We start from the raw sequence: 21,244 nt of genomic DNA, 5'->3' as shown, positions 1-21,244 counted from the left end.
TGTACTGTTAAAGAAAACACACCATGTAACATTTTAAGGGGCTTACCTTCAGTCACACATTATCCATGACAAATCAAGCGTCCGTCTGTAATGCATGCAAAAGAGGAAGAAGGCTTTATGAATATTGTCTGTTCCTGAAGGTAAGCCTGAGCTGTTATCCACCAGTAAGGACATGGAACACCACCTTACAGTTTTTCATGCGGTTGTTAGTAGTGAACGAGGTGAAGTTTGCAACCACGAAAATCTGGTTGCGATAATACGCAAGTACCGTAAATACTTGTACAATCGGCAATAGAAGTAAAACCCACAGAAACTTGGAAGCAGTCAATAAAACACCTCTTCAGGCCACTTTATTCCAAGACAAACAATACACACATTAACACTCCCTGAAAATTTGCGTTTTCATTTAAACCAACTTCATCAGATGCTTAATAACATTTTCAAGTCTATATGAATTTGTATATACCTCTGGTACTTGTGTATATCCAACAGGATGCAGATTTTAATTAAAGTGCTTCAACTTTTAAAACACTTCAAAAAAAATTATATAATGCGCATTCTATATTCATGTTGCCATGAAACAGTATTATATTCTAACAATTTGTTTATGATGTTAAAAAATATATACACAAATATAAAAGTTGAAACTAGTTTGTTGAAAAGTTTTAAAAATATATATTAATTTTCAAGTTACTTGTTATTGCTGAGAGCAGTGAAACAAACTAAAATAGTTCCATCTGGTGGGCAAAAGATGAACTGCATCTTAACCAATGTCATAAATTACTAAATTTAAAAGTAAATGTAAACATAAAACCTCTCCTTTTAGAACTTAGGAACAAGCTAATTTCAAAATATTTCTCCACCTTATAACTTTGCAGCTCTCATTTTCAAAACTGGAGCAATACTTATATTTTCATTTAGCCCTGGGAACTTAGCTTCCATTGTGACTTGCCACCAAAGTTCACTGTATTCTATTCTTGTTTCCCATTGCCTTCTTCTTCGATCTTTCTGAATAGCTTTGAGGACAAAAAACAGGTATTTAGCTTTAAGAGCATATTGAGTGTGTTTATATAGAGCATTTCTTTCATTTTTTACTGAGATATCATAGTAATACTCATATATTCTTCTTCTTCTTCTGAGCTGTCTCTCTGTTTTCCCTATATAAAATGTTCTGAGCTGTCTCTCTGTTTTCTCTATATAAAATGCAGGTCTATATTACACACCCAAAGAGACTTCTTCGAACATATAATTATCCACACCTAAAGAGCAAACGCTGTAAAGCGTGAATGGCCACATCTGCAAATGTTTTCCTTGGGAAAAAATTCAGTTGGCCGTTATCGGGAATTGCCCTTTTCCCCAACGTAGAGCGATCTCAGAGTTGGTATATTTAGTTAGGAGTGTGGGGGGGAGCACAGCCCCCCACTTGATTACAGTTTTGAAGTTTGCATTTTTTTTTTGTACGCACCCGTGAATTTTTTCCCCTGAGGGAAAAATTTGTGTACGTTCATGCTTTAGACCGTACGCTCTTTAGGTGTCGATGATTATATGTTCGAAGAAAAGTCTCTTTGAGCATATAATATAGACCCATAAAATGTACCACATACTTCACAAGTTGCTAAATATATCACTCACAGGGTGTTACAATTATAGTATTTACTACCTTCTATACATGTATTCCTACATTTTATATGGACTGCTTCTTTGTGCAATATAAAGGGGCACTGTGAATATGTCCCCACACTTGAAGGTTCCTTTCCTTTTTATCTGATTTGTATTATATCTTTTGCTTGCTCCTTCCAAACTTTCTTTTAAATTGTATGCTTTCCTATATATTGTAGGTAGGGGGGGCTTTGTCCATTTCTTTTATGTCCGTAAGTGCTGTAAACCTCTCCCATTCCCTCTCTATAATTTGTTTAACCTTGCTCACATTTCCATTATATTCTGTAATAAAAGCTCTGCTATGATTTTTTTTTCCATTTGCACATGTGCTTGTTCTTTCTCTTGTGTTATCATAGGGTCTTCCCTCAATATAGGTTTAAATTTATCATTTCTTCCTTCCAAAATTTCAGTTCTCACTTCCTGTATTAGCCTTTCAGGATACCCCCTTTCTAAAAACAGGTCCTGTAGTTAGTTACATTCCTGTATGAAGTCTTTTTCTTCAAAAGTCATTCTGCTGCACCTGACATGTTGTCCCCTTTATACTTTTTTTTGATGGAATGGATGTGCACTTGTTTTCTGTCATCTATTGGGATTTTGAGGGGAGATCTATGCCTGGCATACAGGGCATTGTCAGACCCCATTCTGATGGGCTTCCTGCATATCCACAAAACGAACAGCACCAGAAGTACACATTCTAAACACTTAAATCTAGCCTATAATATAAGCAGGACCTGCTGGAGAGATAGGTATGTATCCCAGGGACTACCCAGTCTATGGAACAGGCTCCCCATCCATGTGAAGCAGAGTTCCTCCCTAACCCAATTCAAGTGCAACTTGGACAATTGGATGGGAAACCGGAAATTCATCCTTAGTTTGGCACCTATGTCTCGAATGCAAATAGGTAACCTGTAAATGGTTCATCTCCCAGGCCCATACTTACACTTATCAAGGGTATCAGAACTTGTCAGAGATTTGGGATGCATGGCTAGGCTTAAAAAGGCCCTTGTGGTCATTGGCCTAGTAAACACCTAAGAACCTATAAGTGGTAGAATAAATTGGGTGAAATGCATTACAGTTAATAGGCTGGCAGCAACAATTTAAAACGTGACTCAACCTTTAAAACAGGTTTGTAAAGTACAATATCCCAGAAGAGTGAGCAAGATGGCAATTCCAAGAAATAATACGGAATTGAAAAGGTTAGAGTCAAAACTCACAAGGAAGACTGTATGAATTTAAACTTAAGGAAAGAAAAGGTGTGGTAGAGCTTCAGAGAAAAGTGCTGCACCCCCAGTTACCACCCTTTGGATGATGCAATAAAATGTGGTCACATCTGCCTAAATCGGTAGTAGCCTGGGTGGATGTAAAATATCCCAGGGTACTAAAAAGACAGCAAGTGTGGCTTTATTAATTAATAGGAATTCAAAAATGTTTCCTTCCTATAAATTCTTGATTTAAATCCATGGCTTCTTTTTTATAGTGACATCCAAGTAGTTTACCTTAGTATATGTAGTGTTATATGTAAACCTTAAAAAGTCTGTTTTTTTCCATATACACTATAAATTCTTTAAGCTTATCTACTGATGTCATCCATAAAATACAGATATCATCCAGGTATTTTTTGTAAGGTAACCAGTGTTTTTTAAACTCACAGTGGTTAATATATCTTTCTTCCCAGGTTGCTAATACCATATTTGGATATGTGGGGGCACATGCTGCCCCCATAGCTACTCCTTTCTTCAAAGAATTCTAACCCTTTGTCATGGGGTATACTTGTGAATAGGTCAACAATACCTGTAGTGACAAATACAATACTTTCATTGTACATTTCATGTTTAATACTTCTTAAAAAGTCCCATGAATCTTTTATAATTGTTTTTGTTGAACCATAACTTTTTTGATATAATAAATAAAATTTAGCAATAGGTGCAGTTTTTGAACCTTCCGCTGCTACTATGGGGCTCGGGGGGGGGGGGGTGAGGTCTGCTTATTCTTTATGTATTTTCAGTATATCGAAAATGGAAGGGACTTTTGGTCTATCATTATGAATAAAATTGTAACTGTCCAAATGTATTAGTCCTTCCATTAACATGTTGTTAATAGCTAAATCAATTTTCTAATAAGAAATATGCATTTCATTTTTGGATACCCTGTTATAGTTATTGGTATCGCCTAAAATTTCATACATTTTCCCTACATATAAAATCGTGTCCATAATGACTGCCCCTCCCCCTTTATCAGGTCTCATCACTCAGATTTTGTTATTACTAATTTTGTCCAGTACTTCCCTTTCTCCTTGTGTTACATTTGGCTTGTATTTTCCCTTAGGAAATACCTTTCTTATTTCATTCTCTACTATAGTCTTGAAATGTTTTAGCTGGGGGTGGAGAGATGGATTGTACACACTTTTCTTTTTAATACTTCCATTGTTAACATTTCCATTGTTAAAAGCCATAATAATTTCCAAATTAATTAACATTTTAAAGTCTGACAATACTTTTATTAAATCCCCTTTCCTTTGTGGAACAAACTTTAAACCCTTTGAAAGTAAATTAAAATGTTCTTTTGTAAGTCATATAGTGGTACAGTTAAAATATTAAAATGATTAAACCAATATTTATGATTATTATTGGTTTTAATGTTATTTGAAACTTGGGTAGTTTATTCTAGTATCTTCCCCTTCTCCCCCCTCTCCTGACTTCGTGTGCTCCCTCCCATCTCTGATTCTCCACATAGTTCGGGGGGGTCTGTTTTTCAGTCTCTCAGACCTTCAGGGGGGACTCTAAAGGGTCTGTCCAGTTAGTTTCTTCTTCTCTAAAACTGGTATCCCCCCAGTTATTTCTTGGAGGTTCTACCTCTCCAAACTGCCCATTATTCACATTGCCATAATTTCTACTGTTTCTTTTGCCTTTAGGCTTGGGGTAGGGAGTTCTATTTTTATATTCTAAAATGTCTCTGCGCAACTTTTTCAGCTTTCTGTTAACTATACCTTTACACTGTTCATCTATCCTCTGCCCAATAGTGAAATATTTCTCCTTTTCTTCTTTTACTGAAAACATCAGGTCATTAATAACAACGCGGTTAATCTCCTCTATCTCTGCAAGTAAAACTGTTCTTTCATGCTCATTATGTTTAATCATTGCTCTCAGCATATCCAGCCCACATTGACTAAAAATATCTACAAGTGCTTTATGTAAATCTGTCCCTTCAACCACATTGTTTGAGTACTTACAAATTCTTAAAACCTTTGGTACTATTCCCAGATTTACACATTATTTTAAGTATGCAGTTTCAATTTCTAATGTTAAAACAAAACCATCTACAATTTAAATAATTATAACAAATTAGACATAATATAAAAACATTGGTTTCGAATCGATAAAAGGTATATGATATTTAATACTTAGAGAAATTTTAGACAGTTTGTAGAGAAATTAGAGGCAAGTTAGTCTAATACAAACAGGAATTGCAATATGAAGTAAGGAACCACAAAGGTGGGAAAATCCACCAAGTTAAACGTTTTATTGTTTCAATATACACACACTAGCACCTTGGCTATACAGCCTTCTAGGAGTAAAACACTTGCACAAAAGCTGCACCTTAAAAGGTATAGAAAATGGAAACACCTAAAACAATTATCCAGCTGACTAATCAATATATCATCTGTAATGATCATGTAAAAAAGAAAGGTGGAGGTTTGCTGTAAGGGGAAATGTGGTAGGTACTGGGAAATATTAATGCAATGCCAACATCAAAATTCAGTTCAGCAGCACTTCCTATTGCTTTCCTCAAAATAAACAATTATAAACAAATATGTATTTCTGTTCTCTACATCCATCTTGGTGACAATAAAGCTATACTGGAAGACATCCTACATGGCCTATCCATAACAATTTCACAAGAAAAAAAATAATACCAGGCGATGTGAAAGTCTATTGATTGGATACCTATTTGGTTTCACACAACTAATTAATGGTCCCACACATTATAGCAAGTCATCAAATTCTCTATTAGACTGGATCCTAGCAAATACACCACCTCAGGTAAAATGTCAATGTCCCAGTGATCAATTTCCAATCTATACAACCAGACAGCTCTCATAGCCACTCAAAACAGCATGCTTATAAAGCATGCAACATTTCCACATTTAACCTATCATCTAACTGCAACTTCCTAAAAATCCTCCCCTTAGATGATGCTGTAATTGAATTCAATACAGCTTTCCTGAATGTCCTGAATAGTCTTGCACCTCCTAGAAGGAAGGGACTAAAAAACAAATAATGCAATTCGGCTATCCAAAAAGAGTAGAATGCCAATACAGGATAGATAAAAAGCATGGAAAGAATGGCAAAAATATAGAACACCACATTATCTTGAAAACTTCAGAATGCTTCGCGAGTATACAAAAAAGCAAAAAATTATACTCGAATAACTTTCAGAACAGTAAACACAACCCTAAAAAATGCTAAACAGCCATTAATGAAATCTTACATCCTGGCCATAAATTCAAGTCTAACCCTCTCCCAATAACTCATCATTCAAAACCACAATACAATTCAACTCTTACTTCATAAACAGTTATAGCATCTCCAGCAAAGGATTCTCCAATATCTAATCCTAACCTTGCTCAGCAGTCATGTATCACCACATCCACTTTCACCTTCAAACCTGTATCCACATCTTATATAAAACTACTCAAACCATGTGCTACTTCAGCTGATGACCTTACACAGGTTCATAGATTAGTACTAAGCTAACTGCCCTTGCGAGCCATTTTTAGCCTAGCCAATTATCCCTTGTGAGACTCAAACCCCACACCTTGTGTTTGTTAGGCAAACACCTTAACCATCAGGCCACCCTCCCAACCCCCTTAGGTTACCCTCCCAATCCCCAAACAAGTACCTTAAAATGGCAAACGCTAGCATTGCCTACCTAGTCTCAATCCTTACAAATAGTATGACTGTAGGTGGGTTTGACATAATGGTTAAGGTCTTCATCTCTTAAACATAAGGTACAGCATTTGATTCTGACATCAGTTTATTGTCTAGGCTTAAAATGATCTTTCAGGGCAGTTGGACTAATATTTATAGTTATAGGTTCATAAGTGTTACTAGGCTAACGAACACAAGGGCCTTTTTAAGCCTAGCCATGCATCCCAAATCTCTGACAAGTTCTGATACCCTTGATAAGTGTAAGCATGTGCCTGGGAGATGAACCATTTACAGGTTACCTGTTTGCATCAGAGACATAGGTGCCAAACCAGGGATGAATTTCCAGTTTCCCAACCAATTATCCAAGTTGCACTTGGATTGGATTAGAGAGGAACTCTGCTTCACATGGATGGGGAGCCTGTTCCATAGACTGGGTACTCTCTGGGATACATACCTATCTCTCCAGCAGGTCCTATATCACAGGCAAAGTTTTAGTCTTTAGAATGGGTAATTCTGGTACAGTTTGATTTCTGGATATGCAGGTCCATCAAAGTGGGGTCTGACAATGCCCTGCATGCCAGGCATAGATCTCTCCTCAAAAGCCTGTAGGAGACAGAATACAGGGATAGGGCCTTGAGGCTGTCTGCATAGGACATACTACTTATGCCCTGTATTCTTTTAGTAAGGAACCTCTGTGGGTGTTCCAGTTGTTGGATATGCCTGGTTAGGTACATACCAAAGGGGGCATTGTACTCAGTGATAGGTCTGATGAATGCTGAATACACTGGAACAATGACTTCCTTGGACTTAGATGCCACACCTTTGTTTATAAGTTGTGTAATAGAGAACAATTTCCTCACCACTGTAGACACATGATGATCAAAGGCTAGATTACTATCTGTGTGTGTCCCTAAGTCCCTGACTACTAGGTCAACTCTAAGGGGTGTGTTGCCAATGTGATAGTTACCGGGGAAGGATGACTTCCCAAAGGATACTATTATGCATTTCTTGGCATTTAATTTTAGTCCATAACTCTGACACCAGTCGTTTGCCTGTGTCAGCCCCTCCTGGAGAACATTTGTGTCAGTATGAGATTCAATGACAGCACCTAATTTGCAATAATCTGCAAATCTAGCCAACCAGAGACCACCAACATTGACCTTGACTTCTGATAAGTAAATGCCAAAAAGGAGCAGTCCAAGGACTGATCCCTGAGGAAACTTGTGACTGGCCTCTTTGTAGAGGTGGACTTGCCAATTCTTTCCTGGGTCCTGTCTGTGAGTCAGCTGGCTATCCACTGGGTGACATACAGGTTTGCACCTAACTTCTTGAGTTTGTCAACAATGCCCGAGTGAGGTATTGTGTCAAGTTTTCCTTTAGTATGTCCTACAAACCTTCAGGGCAAGCATGCGCCTAAGCTTATGTCGCATGCTACTTGCCTACCTTTTTTCCATAAACAATACCATTAGCTCTCACAACAAAAAGTTTTAACTATTAGATCTCACAACAAAACATTTTAATACTCTTTTCCTTTACTAAACCCTTTTATGTCTTCAGGTAAACAATTCAGTACCTCCCTTACTCTTTTTCTGCAGCACTTTCATTAGCATTTTTAACAGCCATCTTATTTTCTCTTTTAATATAGAGGATTATGATGGGGTCTCCAATCATGGCCAGCTTATTATGTGTTTGAAACACTGATGCCAAGAAATTCACCTCAACAGCGAAGCTCAAGAGGTGAATCTTGGCATCAATGTCAAAAATACATAATCTGTTACTATCAGAGATCCATTCATAATACTTTGTAGTGCATGCAACTCAAAAAAAAAAACGTGATGTCACCTGCCAGTAGAGAAGAAACACAGTATAAAGGATTAGTCCAGATAGAAATCATCTTAGCTAGCAGATGTAGAAAACTCTCTCTCTCTGATATCTGTGGGAGGAATAAAAAGATCCCCTGTTGAAGTTTCTAGGAGTTTATTCAGTTAAGCAGGTAGATGGACGAGTGTTTTTGTTCACATACATTACATTCAACAGGTCATTTATTTAAAGGCGGTTACAGACAATGACGGGAGGATCCATGGGAGCTGAATGGAGGAAAATCTCGGAGATGGAAAAACAATGAGTCAATCCCAAACCTTAGAGGTTACTCCTGTATCTGAATATTCCTGAAGGACCTGTGAGGGTTTACCAGCTCAGCAGCCTATAGAACTTCACTCTTAGTTCGAAAGTTCTATTTTCATTTTTAAATTATAACAAACAAAACATGACAAACACATTATGAGCTACCACTATAACTATAAAACTATATTTAAGAAAACTTTTTTGCCTGAGCTTCATTATGTCAATCTAATAGAGTGGTTTACACTTTGAAAATGCCTGCTTTTACAAGACCATCACTAGACCTTATTAGCCTGTTTTGTAACATATTTAAAAAGAGAGGCTGTGTCTGCACCTCTAGGGCTCATATTCCTTGAAGCCAATACAGAAATTTTTCCAGTCTTATCACATGCAATATGAGAGGCTGCACCCACTTTTACTGGACTCGTATCTCCTAAACTATAATGCCTTTCTAAATTAGCTAACCATCACTTACTAATCATACTGGGTAATACTAATCTGGACTACCATAATAATAAACCTACTTCACCATCTTCCTGTCATTTACACAGATTTCTAATCAAACCCTACCATCTCAGATGGTTGGAATAATATCTTGGCCACACTGCTACTGTAGCACACCTTGGCTTAAAAATCACACACACACACACACACACACACATACATTATATATATACACACACACACACACACACACACACACACACACACACACACACACACACACACATATACATATACAGTGGATGTAAAAAATGTACACACCCCTGTTAAAATGCCAGGTTTTTGTGATATAAAAAAAGAAAGAGAGACCACAATAAATCATTTCAAAACTTTTCCCACCTTTAATGTGACCTATAACCTGCACAATTAAATTGAAAAACAAATCTATTAGGGGAAAATATAAAAAATAAAAAAATGTACAATAAGTTGGTTGCATAAGTGTGCACACCATTAAATTAATACTTTGTTGAAGCACCTTTTGATTTAATTACAGCATTTAGTCTTCTTGGTTACACACCTGCCATCAATTAAAGAGACTCTGATTAACCCCAAATAAAAGTTCAGTTGCCCTAGTAGGATTTTCCTGACATTTACTCAGTTGGCTGCTACAGCAAAAGCCATGATTCGCAGAGATCTTACAAAGTATTAAAGGGATCTAACTGTTGAAAAGTATCAGTCAGGAGAAAGGTACAAAAAAATGTCCACAGCATTGGATATACCATGGAACACAGTGAAGACAGTCATCAAAAAGTGGAGAAAATATGGGACAACAGTGAGGTTGTAAAGACCTGGACATCCCTCCAAAACTGATGAAAAGACAAGACGAAAACTGATCAGGGAAGCTGCCAAGAGATCTACAGCAACACTGAAGGAGCTGCAGGAATTTCTGGCAAGTACTGGTTGTGTACTACATGTGACAACAATCTCCCGTATTCTCCATATGTCTGGGCTATGGGGTAGGGTTGCAAGACGGAAGCCTTGTTTTACACAGAAAAAACATCCAGGGCCGGCTAAAATTTGCAAAACAATACATCAAGTCTCCCAAAAGCATGTGGGAAAATGTGTTATGGTCCGATGCGACTAAGGTTGAACTTTTTAACCACAATTCCAAAAGGTACGTTTGGTGCAAAAACAACACTTCGCATCACCAAAAAAACACCATCCTCACAGTGAAGCATGGTGGTGGGAGTATCATGCTTTGGAGTTGCTTTTCTTCAGCTAGAACTGGGGCTTTAGTCAAGGTGGAGGGAATTATGAACAGTTCCAAATACCAGTCACTTTTGGCCCAAAACCTTCAGGCTTCTGATAGAAAGCTGAAGATGAAGAGAAATTTCACCTTTCGACACGACAATGACCCCAAGCATACATCCAAATCAAAAAAAGAATCGCTTCACCAGAAGAAAATTAAAGTTTTGGAATGGCCCAGCCAGAGCCCAGACCTAAATCCAATAGAAAATCAGAGGGGTCACTGAGCACAAGAGATGCCCTTGCAATCTGACAGATTCGGTGTGCTTTTGCAAGGCAGAGTGGGCAAATATTGCCAAGTCAAGATGTGCCATGCTGAGAGACTCCTACCCAAGAAGACTGAATGTTGTAATTAAATCAAAAAGTGCTTCAACAAAGTATTAGTTTGTTTAAGGGTGTGCACACTTATGCAACCAGCTTACTGTACGTTTTTTAATTTTTATATTTTTCCCCTAACAGATTTGTTTTTCAATTGAATTGTACAGGTCATGGGTTACATTAAAGGTGGGAAAAGTTTTGAAATGATTTATTGTGATCTCACTTCAGGGGTGTGTAAACTTTTTATATCCACTGTATAGAGACAGAGAGAGAAGGAGAGTCACAGTGCTTATTTGAGTTTTTTTCTTTCTAAATTAAAAATAAATAAATAAATAAATAAATAAATAAATGACTGTTTTACTTGCTTTCATGGTCAGGTACTAACTGTTGTTCCACAGCTCTCACTCATGCACACACAGCTCCTCAATGGTGGACCAATTAACTCCTTCTTTCACTCCCATCCCCTCCACCACCACCAACCCAGGACCTCCTACATGTATAGCTTCATAGCTTTATAGGTGTGTACTAGCTTATGGCCCTGGAGCCTTTACAAGCCTAGCCCACAGATGTGCCCTGGCATCATGCCGCCTGATGTTAGTTCCCAGTGCGTCTATCAAGTAAAGCCACTGGAGTGATCCCCGGGGTGAACTTTCTATTACCCATCCACTCATCAAGATTTCTCTTGAAGAGGGACAGCGAAGTGCTCTGCTTGACATGTATGGGAAGTCTATTCCAGAGCATGGGCAGTCTCTGGGTGAGGAGCCCGTCCCTCCAGCATGTTCTGTTGATTGTGGCAATGAGGCTGAGGTCTCTGGAGCGTGTGGTGCGGAGGGATTGGGATTCCTTTAGATGTAGCATTTCTAACAGAGCTGGGTCAGACATGACTTTGTAAGTCAGGCAAAGATCGCCTCGAAGTAGGCAATATGAGACAGAGAACAGCTAGAGTCTTTCTGTGGAGGACATGTGTTTAATGCTTAGCTGTTGCAGGTGTCCAGTGAGGTACACGGCAAATGGGGCACTATACTCAATGATTGGTCTAATGAGGGAAGATTAGAGAGAGACGATGACCTCTTTCTTCCTGGATGCAAAACCCTTGGTAATGAGATGTGCCACATAGAAGGATTTTCTGACCACAGTGGCAATGTGGTGGTCGAAGGAGAGGTTGCTGTTAACCTGCGTCCCCAGATCTCTTATAACCACTTCAGTGTTCAGTGGGCTCCCATTGATGTGGTAATTAGTGGGAACTGAGTTTTTACCAAAGGGTATGACAATACATTTTTTGGCATTAAGCTTAAGGCCATGGTTTCGACACCAGTCATTGAGTGAGGCCTTTCTGTAGGATCTCTGCATCACTTGGGGGAGTTAATAATGGCTCCCAGCTTGCAGTCGTCTGCAAATCTGGTCCCTTTGTGTTGGCCTGGACTTCTGAGAAGTAGATGCCAAACAGGAGAGAACCCAAGACCGATCCCTGTAGGACTCCGCTCGTGACTGGTCAGCAGTCTGACTTGGAGTCTACACCTTTCACACTGTGTGTTCTTGGAGCCAATTTGCAACCCACCTAGTGATATAGGGGTTGATGCCTAGTTTGATGAGTTTATCAATAATTCCCAAGTGAGGAATGGTATCAAAGGCCTTGGCCAGATCGAGGTAGGCTGTATGCACTGCCTTACTTTCATCCACATCCCTGGTGACTGACTCAAAGAAGTCAATCAGGTTGAGTAGGCATGACCTCCCTTTCACAAAGCCAAACTGCGTGGGGTCTAGAGTTTGGATATTTCCTATATCTTTGTTAATCAGGTCCATGACGATGCACTGCATAGCTTTACATATCAAATTCATCAGGCTAATGGGGCGATAATTCTCAGGGTCTGTAGTTGCTCCCCTTTATGGAGAGGGATGACTGTAGCAGCGCGCCATTCAGTAGGGATAATGTTGAGGCTGTGACTGAACAGGGCACACAGATGTGGTGCGAGTTCGCTTTGTAGTTCATGTAGAACACAACCAGGGATATTATCGGGTCCCATGGAAGCTGTATTCTTGGCCTTGGACCATGCAGTTTTAACCTGTGCTGCAGTAATGCTGGGTGCCTGGCATTCTTCCAGTATTGTGATTGGTTCTTTGGGGGGGGGGGGTAAAGTTGGCAATGAATCTGTCAGCCAGTATGTTGGCAATATCTGTTGGCTCAGTACAGAAGGTACCATTATGCAGTAACTCAGAGCAAATCTAGGTATTGCCGTGGAGGTTCTTAATATAAATATAGAAGACTTTGTGATTGTTTTTAGTGTCTGCTGCAATTCTGCCTTCATAGCTGGCTTTAGAGGATTTGATGAGAGATCTCAACTTTTTGTTGAAGCTAATAAGGGAGTTTTTCCAGTCTTGGGAATTCACCTTTTTCTGCAACAGTTTCTTCCTTCTGTTGTAGAGTTTATTAATGGCAGGGGACCAACAGATTGGCTTCCTTTTTTTGGAGAAGAGTGGCTTGGTTCTATTGGGTATGACTAGTTCCATGCATTTATGCACATGTTCATACAGTGCATGAGTGTATGCTTTGGCAGTCATGCAGCTATTTTCCATTGGCATGGGTGCCGTGAAGTTAGTTACCTCTGTTCTTAGGAGCCCAAAGTCAGCTTTGGATAAGTTTTTCAAGGTTGTTCCCTTTGCAGGGGATGTGGATTTCCATGGTGATTAGTTTATGGTCGGATCTGACCAGGGAGGGACTGACTACTGGTGTAGAGCAACGGTCACCCATGTTAGTAGTAATCAGGTCAAGGATGTTGTTTCCTCTAGTGGGGGTCAGAATGAGCCGGTCTAGGGCATTGGAACTGATGAATTCCAGGAAGTGTTGGGCCAGTGTATTTGTGTTTGTGTAGTTTTCCCAGTTGACGGAGGGGTAGTTGAAGTCTCCTAGTATGACAGTGTTGAGTTGGACCTTGAGAGATTCCTGGGTGCTTAGGAACACGGAGTGAGAGTCTAGGGACATGGTTAGGGACCTATAGCAGGCTATGACCTAGATCACCATCTTACCCATTGTTAGTTGTACCTGAAGTATCTCAGATGCGTTATGCTGGGCTACTAGTCTGGAGGTGTGCATAGCCTTTATGAATATGGAGACACCACCACCTTTGGAGCTATGGTCCATGTTCCAGGGCAGAAAGGTGTGGAATGAGTTATAGCTTGGTAGCGCAGGAGTGCTTTCTGCCGCTTTAAACCAGGTCTCCGTTACAGCACAAATGTCGATGTTCTCCATTTTGAGGAGTGCTTCGAGGGAGTGCATCTTGAGATTTAGACTTCTAGCGCTGAGCAGCATGATCCTCACATTGCATTTATTTATAGCTGTTACTGTGGTAATTTGGACTTTGGAACACCAGATAAAAAGGCACTACAGGGTAGCAAGAGCCTTAGCCGGTACCCGGAAGCCCAGGGACGACAGATACAGGCCATCTCTGGCAAAGCATCAAGGTCTGTCAATCATGTCAGCCTGATTCAAGTATTATTAACATCTGTCCTACCCATTTCAAGTTATAACTACAATACCATACTATAACACAGGAGTTCACCAAGCACACATTAAACTAGACCATCATATACAAGGCTTAATCAAAACAGCAATACCCGCATTACTGACTGCTGTACAATTACAATATAGGCTTGTAAATCACACATTTACATAGCTCAATTAATACAATGTTCATATCCGAAATATCAAATCCCCCACACCTTGCAATATGTTAACTACATTACAATAAACCTCATCCCCCCTCTCAAAATGGTTTTAAAAAAACATATTACTAATCCTACTGTTTCTTCTATTAATCATGCCCATAAGAATAATACAAACTAACACACACATCAGACACCCAGGAACACTCCTCCACCTCTCCTATACAGATACTTATGCCAGGGCAAACTAATGCACACATCAGTCACCCAGCAACACTCCTCCACCTGTCCTATACAGACACTCCAGGGCTAACTAATGCAAACACCAGTCACCCGGAAACACTCCACCTCTCCTATACAGATACTTACGCCAGAGCAAATTAACACACACATCAAACACCGGTGAACACTCCTGCACTTCTCATACACCAAAACTTACTTCAAGGTAGTGGACAAATTCCATAACAGCATTAATACTCACAAACACAAAAACTGTAAATTAACCTGTCTTGTCCATAGAAATACATCGACTGTCTCCACACTTAAAATCCAAAAAGTCTTGCTGATTTCTACAATAAATTTTCATAATTATGTTGCGGAACATCCGTCTAATTCTCAAATTACTAACAATGCCTCCTCTCCCTTCATAAATCCAGTGATTAGAGATAAACTTCTTACCACTGCATATCTAAATATATGCAGCATTAACAGAAAATAGACCCAAGTTAAAAGCTGGTTATTACACCACCAACCAAAAATTCCGATATTTACAGAATCATGTCTCAAAGTGGATGCAAAATTTTTTCAAGTACACTTCGATTCTTTGACAACAAACCTGGATCAAACAAGGTGAAAATGCCAATCTGTCACAAACCGTTATAAGTAAAAGTAAATCAAGGAATAACAAAGACACCAACTGAATTACTGTACAGGATCAGGTAAGAGTCCGTACAAAAATATTTGTAACAACTGCCTAAATTCCAACCTCAAGTTCAATTAAAAATCTGAGACATTTTGGAAGAGATTTCTGACTTACCTAAACATCACAGACTAATTATACTGGGGTGATGATTAATCTGGACTAAAATATCCACGTGAAGTATATACTCAACTGGCTTCTTAATTAATGTAACCTAATTCGACTAGTTCAAGAAGGAACCAAGCATCAAAATAACAGTAATAGCCAACCTACTCAAGTAATATTTAAACACACCAATGCAATACAATACTGACACTCAAAATACAGACATCAAAACACCTATAGAACATAATGCTGACACACTAAACCCCAGACTGACAATACTTACAAAAAACACTCAATATACACATTACAAAATAAAACTGTTTTTTTTACAATTACTTTACTCAATCTAAATTAAAAATAAAATAAAAAAATATATATCATCAGCAACAGTTTGTCTGAAAAGTGGTAGTGTTATAGAAAGGGATTTTCTAAGATAAGGTGCAGGGTAAACTAAACTTAACCCTACTTCTGCCCTTAACCCCGTGCCTTACTTTAGAAAACTATTCCATAGCACTACCACTACACAAGACAGGCTCAGATACGAACATACACACACCAGTAGACCTATCACCTCACCTAACCATGACCCACAAGCACTCGCGCAGGCACTTATGTGTGCCAGCAAAGTGAACTGTCAGTAAAACTGATACTGCAGTTCATGCTTTCGGCAAAATGAACCATCATCAAACTGAACTGCAATCATCTGAGCATATCACAGTACCAAATGTCCGTCTAACACTAAGTGACCACTACCCAAAACATTACTCGGAGTCACTTAAAACTGTAAGCCCTTAACAAGCATACGTGTCAATGTATAATAAAACAGAATCCTCTGAGGATATGGTAGTTACCGAACTCAGTGCTTTTCAATGGGATCCTGCATATAATGTGACAGATACCACTAAGGCCCTCAAATATACACCTGATATATTTGGTAAGTTACAAGTTAGGACTAATTTTAATACCAATCAGGAAAATTAAGAAACAAACTATCTCCTTGATGCAGCCTAGAAACAATGAGAAGACTACCTTGACAATCCACTCCCAAAAAGAGCTTCTCCAGAGTTAGCCTTGGACAACAGTCCTTTTGCCAAGATTAATCCCTTAGCAAAAAAGTATAGAAAAAATTATCTATAAGCAAATTTTCATTCTTAAAAATAAGCTGCAACTTTTGCCCAAATACAACATGCTGCTACTTTTTAAGTGAGGTACTTAACAAATAAAAGGAATTGTTTCTTAACCGCTACTATAAATGTATATCTCAAAAGGGCCTATAACTTATACATCACTTTCTGCTGCAAACACGTCAACAGCAGCATGTCACTTTTCAAATAAAGTAACTGGTCTGCTGATCAAACCGTTTGTCGTTACCTCTAACGGAGTACGTACACAAGAGGAGACAATAAACACAGGGTACCACAAGGCTCCATCTAAGGCTCACTAATGTTTTCACTCTTTATTAATGATTTGCAAACTGAATTGTCAAATGTAAACTGCCTTCTTTAGGCTGATGACATTGTACTCTCACAACTGGAAAAGTGCGTTTAAACAAATTAACTCAGCTCTTCAAAAAGAAGTAATCACACCTGTGTAATTGGTTACAGAAAAATAAAGGTTGCTTAAACACTTATTACCAATGAATGTCACAGGAGCTCAACCAAAGAGCAAAACCCACACCTATCACTCTCTTGCAGATGCCAAAAGGCAACAATTACCTGCAGTAACCAACAGAAATACCTTGCAATAATGCGAGATCAGAAATTTACTTTTCTTACAAATGTTGAATCACAGGCTCAGAATGTGTTAAACCAACTAAAAGCAGCACACAAAATCTCACACTTATTCACTACTAAAGCCGGGCAATCCATAGCAATTGATGTAGAATTTGGCAATCCATAGCAATTGATGAAGAATTTCCTCAGCTGGAGTACGCATTGTCTATTACCACACTGCTTTCAAGTCGTTAATTCAGTGAGCTGAGAATAAAATACTGAAACTTATACAGCTTAGTCTCAATACCAAACACCAATGCACAACAATGATTACGCGCAGCTGATTACCAATTACAACCTCAGACTCATACCTACTGAATGGTCTATCAAATTAATTTTTGAGAAATGCTGTCCTCCACTAAAACATAAAATTCAGATAAGGAGTAGGAACACAGAAATAATACCAGGCAAACAACTATGGGGAACATAATAAGCCGAGCCATATACACCTTTAAACAGGCAAACTTAAAAGTTTTTGTTGTCTTTTTAAAGCACTAGCACTGCTTAATTCCCAAAATGGGCAGGGTCTGACACGATAAGCCTGGTGCAAATGTGTGTCTGCCCATCAAGATTAGCTTTAAAAGTAGCCAAACCTGTAGTGGCAACTTATTCCACAGCCTGGGACTATGTTGTGCTAATATCCTGTCCCTCCACTTAATCTTGTTTTTGTTTTGGCTTAGGTTTAGGTCTTTAGTGTGAGTATTTGCAAAAAAGCACTGGTTTTGCAAAGAAACAGTAGAGTCTTTCATGGCTTAAAAAGCTATACACGTGTCACCTCATAGCAGCCAGTAAGCTACCGAGTAGAAGGGGACTCATGCTACTCTTTTGGGATATAACTGAAGGATTCAAGACCTTTAACATTCTTGATTAGAAACCTTTTGGGCCTTTCCAGTTGAGCAATATGCTTGCATCTGTATATTCAACGATGGGTCCACTTAAGGAAGAATACGAGGGTAGAATTACTTTTTCGGCTATTAAAGATATTCTTTTCGTAATTAAATGGACCAAAAAGAAAGATTTCCTGACTGTGGTGGAAACATGATGAAAAAATGAGAGAGAGAGAGTTGTTCATATAATTATCCTGGTCTCTTATGACCTCCTCCGTCTGAAGAGGAGCATCATTTATACCATACAAGGTTGGAGCAGCTTTTTTGCCAAATGCTACTACTCTGCACTTTTTTTTGCAGACAGTTTTCAGTAGACCAGGTATGTGCACATTCCAACCCTTGATGGAACTGTTTAGCATCAGTGGATGAGGGAACAACAGCAACTTCCTCAACCTGGGATCTGTTGAATAGTCAATTTGCAATCCAGGGGGACAGTACAGGGTTTTAAATTAAGTTTATCTAGTATTTCAGTAATTCCATGGGAAGCAGTATCAAAAGCCTTGAACAGGTCAACATAATCAGTGCACACAGAGTGCCCACTGTCCACAGCCTCTGTAACCTCTTCAGAGAAGTTTACTATGTAGACCACATTCTCTCTCCATAATCCTGCAGGTACAACACTTCAACATACAAAAAAAAAATTTCTGTAAAACAGCCTCAGTCACATGGAACACACTTCCAGATAAACTGAGATCTATAACTGTACTTTAAGAATTAAAAAAGAATAAAAAGGGCATTGCAAAGAACCAAGTGTAACTGCTTTAACCAGCCAGCTTATGTGTCAGTTCACCTTTCTCTTTTCCAGTGGAAATGCAAGTTAATTAATCTTACTTGTCGTTGAACTATTGATTATTTACTATGTACACATGTAAATATCTAATCATTTATAATTAATTTTGCTCAATGCCTTTTAGCTAATTGTTTACTATGTGCAAATGTAAACATCTAGTCAATTATAATTTCAACCTTACTGACTACTGTTGGTAACATATGGACTTAACAGATGTGATGACATAATAACTGTCCTATGAATGATTCTAATGTTGTCTTTTGGGATGGGCCAGTGCTTCAGACTAGTGAATCATCCATATTAACAAATGGAAAATAAACTTATCTTCATCAGTACCCTATACAGTAAATATTTAAACAGACTAGTCCTCATATAAAACAGTTATAACAACTAATGATAACGGTACAAAAACATCAAATGGTGGCTGTTAAAAATCAAACCCTAGCCTGCTACACATTCCCATCTTATCCAAGGTGTTAGTGAAACAATTATGGGACAAGTAAGAGCTTTCCGGTTTTCAAACTTACAACTGCATTTCCTTAGTGCTGTCACTTGCAATTCGAGCCAATTTTCAAAGCTAAATCTATAGAAGGTAAATAAGATATTGTCATGGCAATAAAGAATTGTACAGATAAAACTACCTAAATTGATTAAAAGAACCAAAAATCTCATCAAAATCTAAAAAAAAGAGAGGGGGAGAGAAAGAGTACAATTTAACAATGCAAAACGCAATAGCCATGATATGACAGCCTGCTTCTTATTTGGTTATATTCCAAGTTAATGTTTCATACTTACTGATGACTATCTGATTTGTCATCTGAATGTGTGACTTGTTTAAACTGCTAGAACTACTGATCACGCATCTTAATGAAAGCTTTACAACAAAATACTTGAACTTCAATTCTAGTCAAGTGTTGTGGTGGTATCAGAGGTGCTGTTCTATACCTGGGGATTCTGTTAACAGTTACTTTTCATACTTTTTAATTTCTCCAAATCTTTTGGGTTTCTAATACCATGACGGGAATTGACCCTATTCCTAAGTCAAAGTATGATTAAACTTCATGAAATTAGTATTGTTTCAATCTTTGATGTCAGCCAAAAGTGCTCTTCACAGCACCCAGTTTTCAACAGTATGGCTGCAGCACTCGTGAGCAATGCCAGGTAGATGGGAACAGTGAGGAATTTCTTAGTTCTGATCGGAAATCAAATAGAGTTAAATATTCTGCAAGTAACTCATTCAGAAAAGTTCTAACAGAAGCAAGTTCAGTAAGACGACATGATATGCATCCCTAAATGATGTAACAGTGTAGAGGAGCAGATAATAGAATTTCAGAACTTTTTTAAAACAGCTAGTAGCAATTTTCTATAAAATATTCCTGTTGTTTCCATCCCCATGAGACTGCAAAGAGTACTCACTACTACTATATGGCAGCGCTACACAAGAACTCCACATGCCAAAACAATTAACCTCAAAGAAAACAGAAAAACAAAACGTCATCAGTAGCCTTTACGCAACAGGTCAGCCTATGCCTGCCGCGCAGTCCATGACAGGTTTGCCATTCAAAACTTGTATAATATTTCCGTGATACACACTGTGTACACATATTCCCACCAACTAAACTGCTTAACTGGGATATACATTTATAATTTGAACATGTTACGTTACTTCTAAATTATGGGAGCAAGACGTTTAACAGAATACTATCTAGAATTTAAGGGTACGTGGGTGGAAGTTTTGATACGTCGTTGCTATACCATTGTATGCTCCAGAATTCGCAGTGCCCATACCTGTACTAATGCCTTTATCTCACAATCATACTTGATTATTTCCTGACTACATATTCGAACGTGGACATCCTGGGAAGCCGCCATCTTTGTACAGCTGGCTACGGAAACCTGAAAGTAAATGTAGTACAGTTCCTCCGTGGATTGCGAGAACTGCGCATAATGTTTATACAGGAGATAGAGACAGCAGTGGAGTAAATAACCCCTGGTATGTGCAGTACAAAACTCCGCCCGTGTATTATCCAGGCCGTACCCACCCCCGATACAGTATGTGCACTCTTACTCCAGCTCACTCAGTGTCAAACATTGAGCGTTGTACTTGTCAGATGATCAGGATTCGGTGTGTGCTTGTAAAGTATTTTGAGTCATTCTGATAGCCATCATATTTCTGAATATATTTTCCCAGTTTAAGGGTTTCACTTAGATTTCCTATTTGCATTTAAACTATATTGCTAGGAAAATATTTTGCTTATCATAACTGGCATCCTGGGAGGTGTAAAAAAGCATCCTTTTCATGTTAAATTTCGACAAAAGTGGACAGAGTCTAAAAT

At 38.5% G+C, this 21,244-nt stretch overlaps 1 protein-coding gene across 1 annotated transcript in view; it reads right to left on the bottom strand.

Moving 5' to 3' along the window:
- Window positions 1–20,896, bottom strand: part of BNIP1 (BCL2 interacting protein 1) — a 413,601-nt gene extending 392,705 nt beyond the window's left edge. Inside the window, exon 1 of the mRNA XM_044069114.1 lies at window positions 20,697–20,896. Coding sequence (XP_043925049.1) covers window positions 20,697–20,780 — 84 coding nt within the window. The 5' untranslated portion in view covers window positions 20,781–20,896. The remainder of the gene's footprint in view (window positions 1–20,696) is intronic.
- Between the last annotated feature and the right edge of the window lie 348 nt (window positions 20,897–21,244).

The sequence above is a fragment of the Protopterus annectens genome, chromosome 4.part0, assembly GCF_019279795.1.
Source record: "Protopterus annectens isolate FY-2018-M chromosome 4.part0, PAN1.0, whole genome shotgun sequence".
Lineage (NCBI taxonomy): Eukaryota > Metazoa > Chordata > Ceratodontiformes > Protopteridae > Protopterus > Protopterus annectens.
Note: the sequence above shows the minus strand (reverse complement) of the source record. Positions and strands in the feature narration are given on the sequence as shown.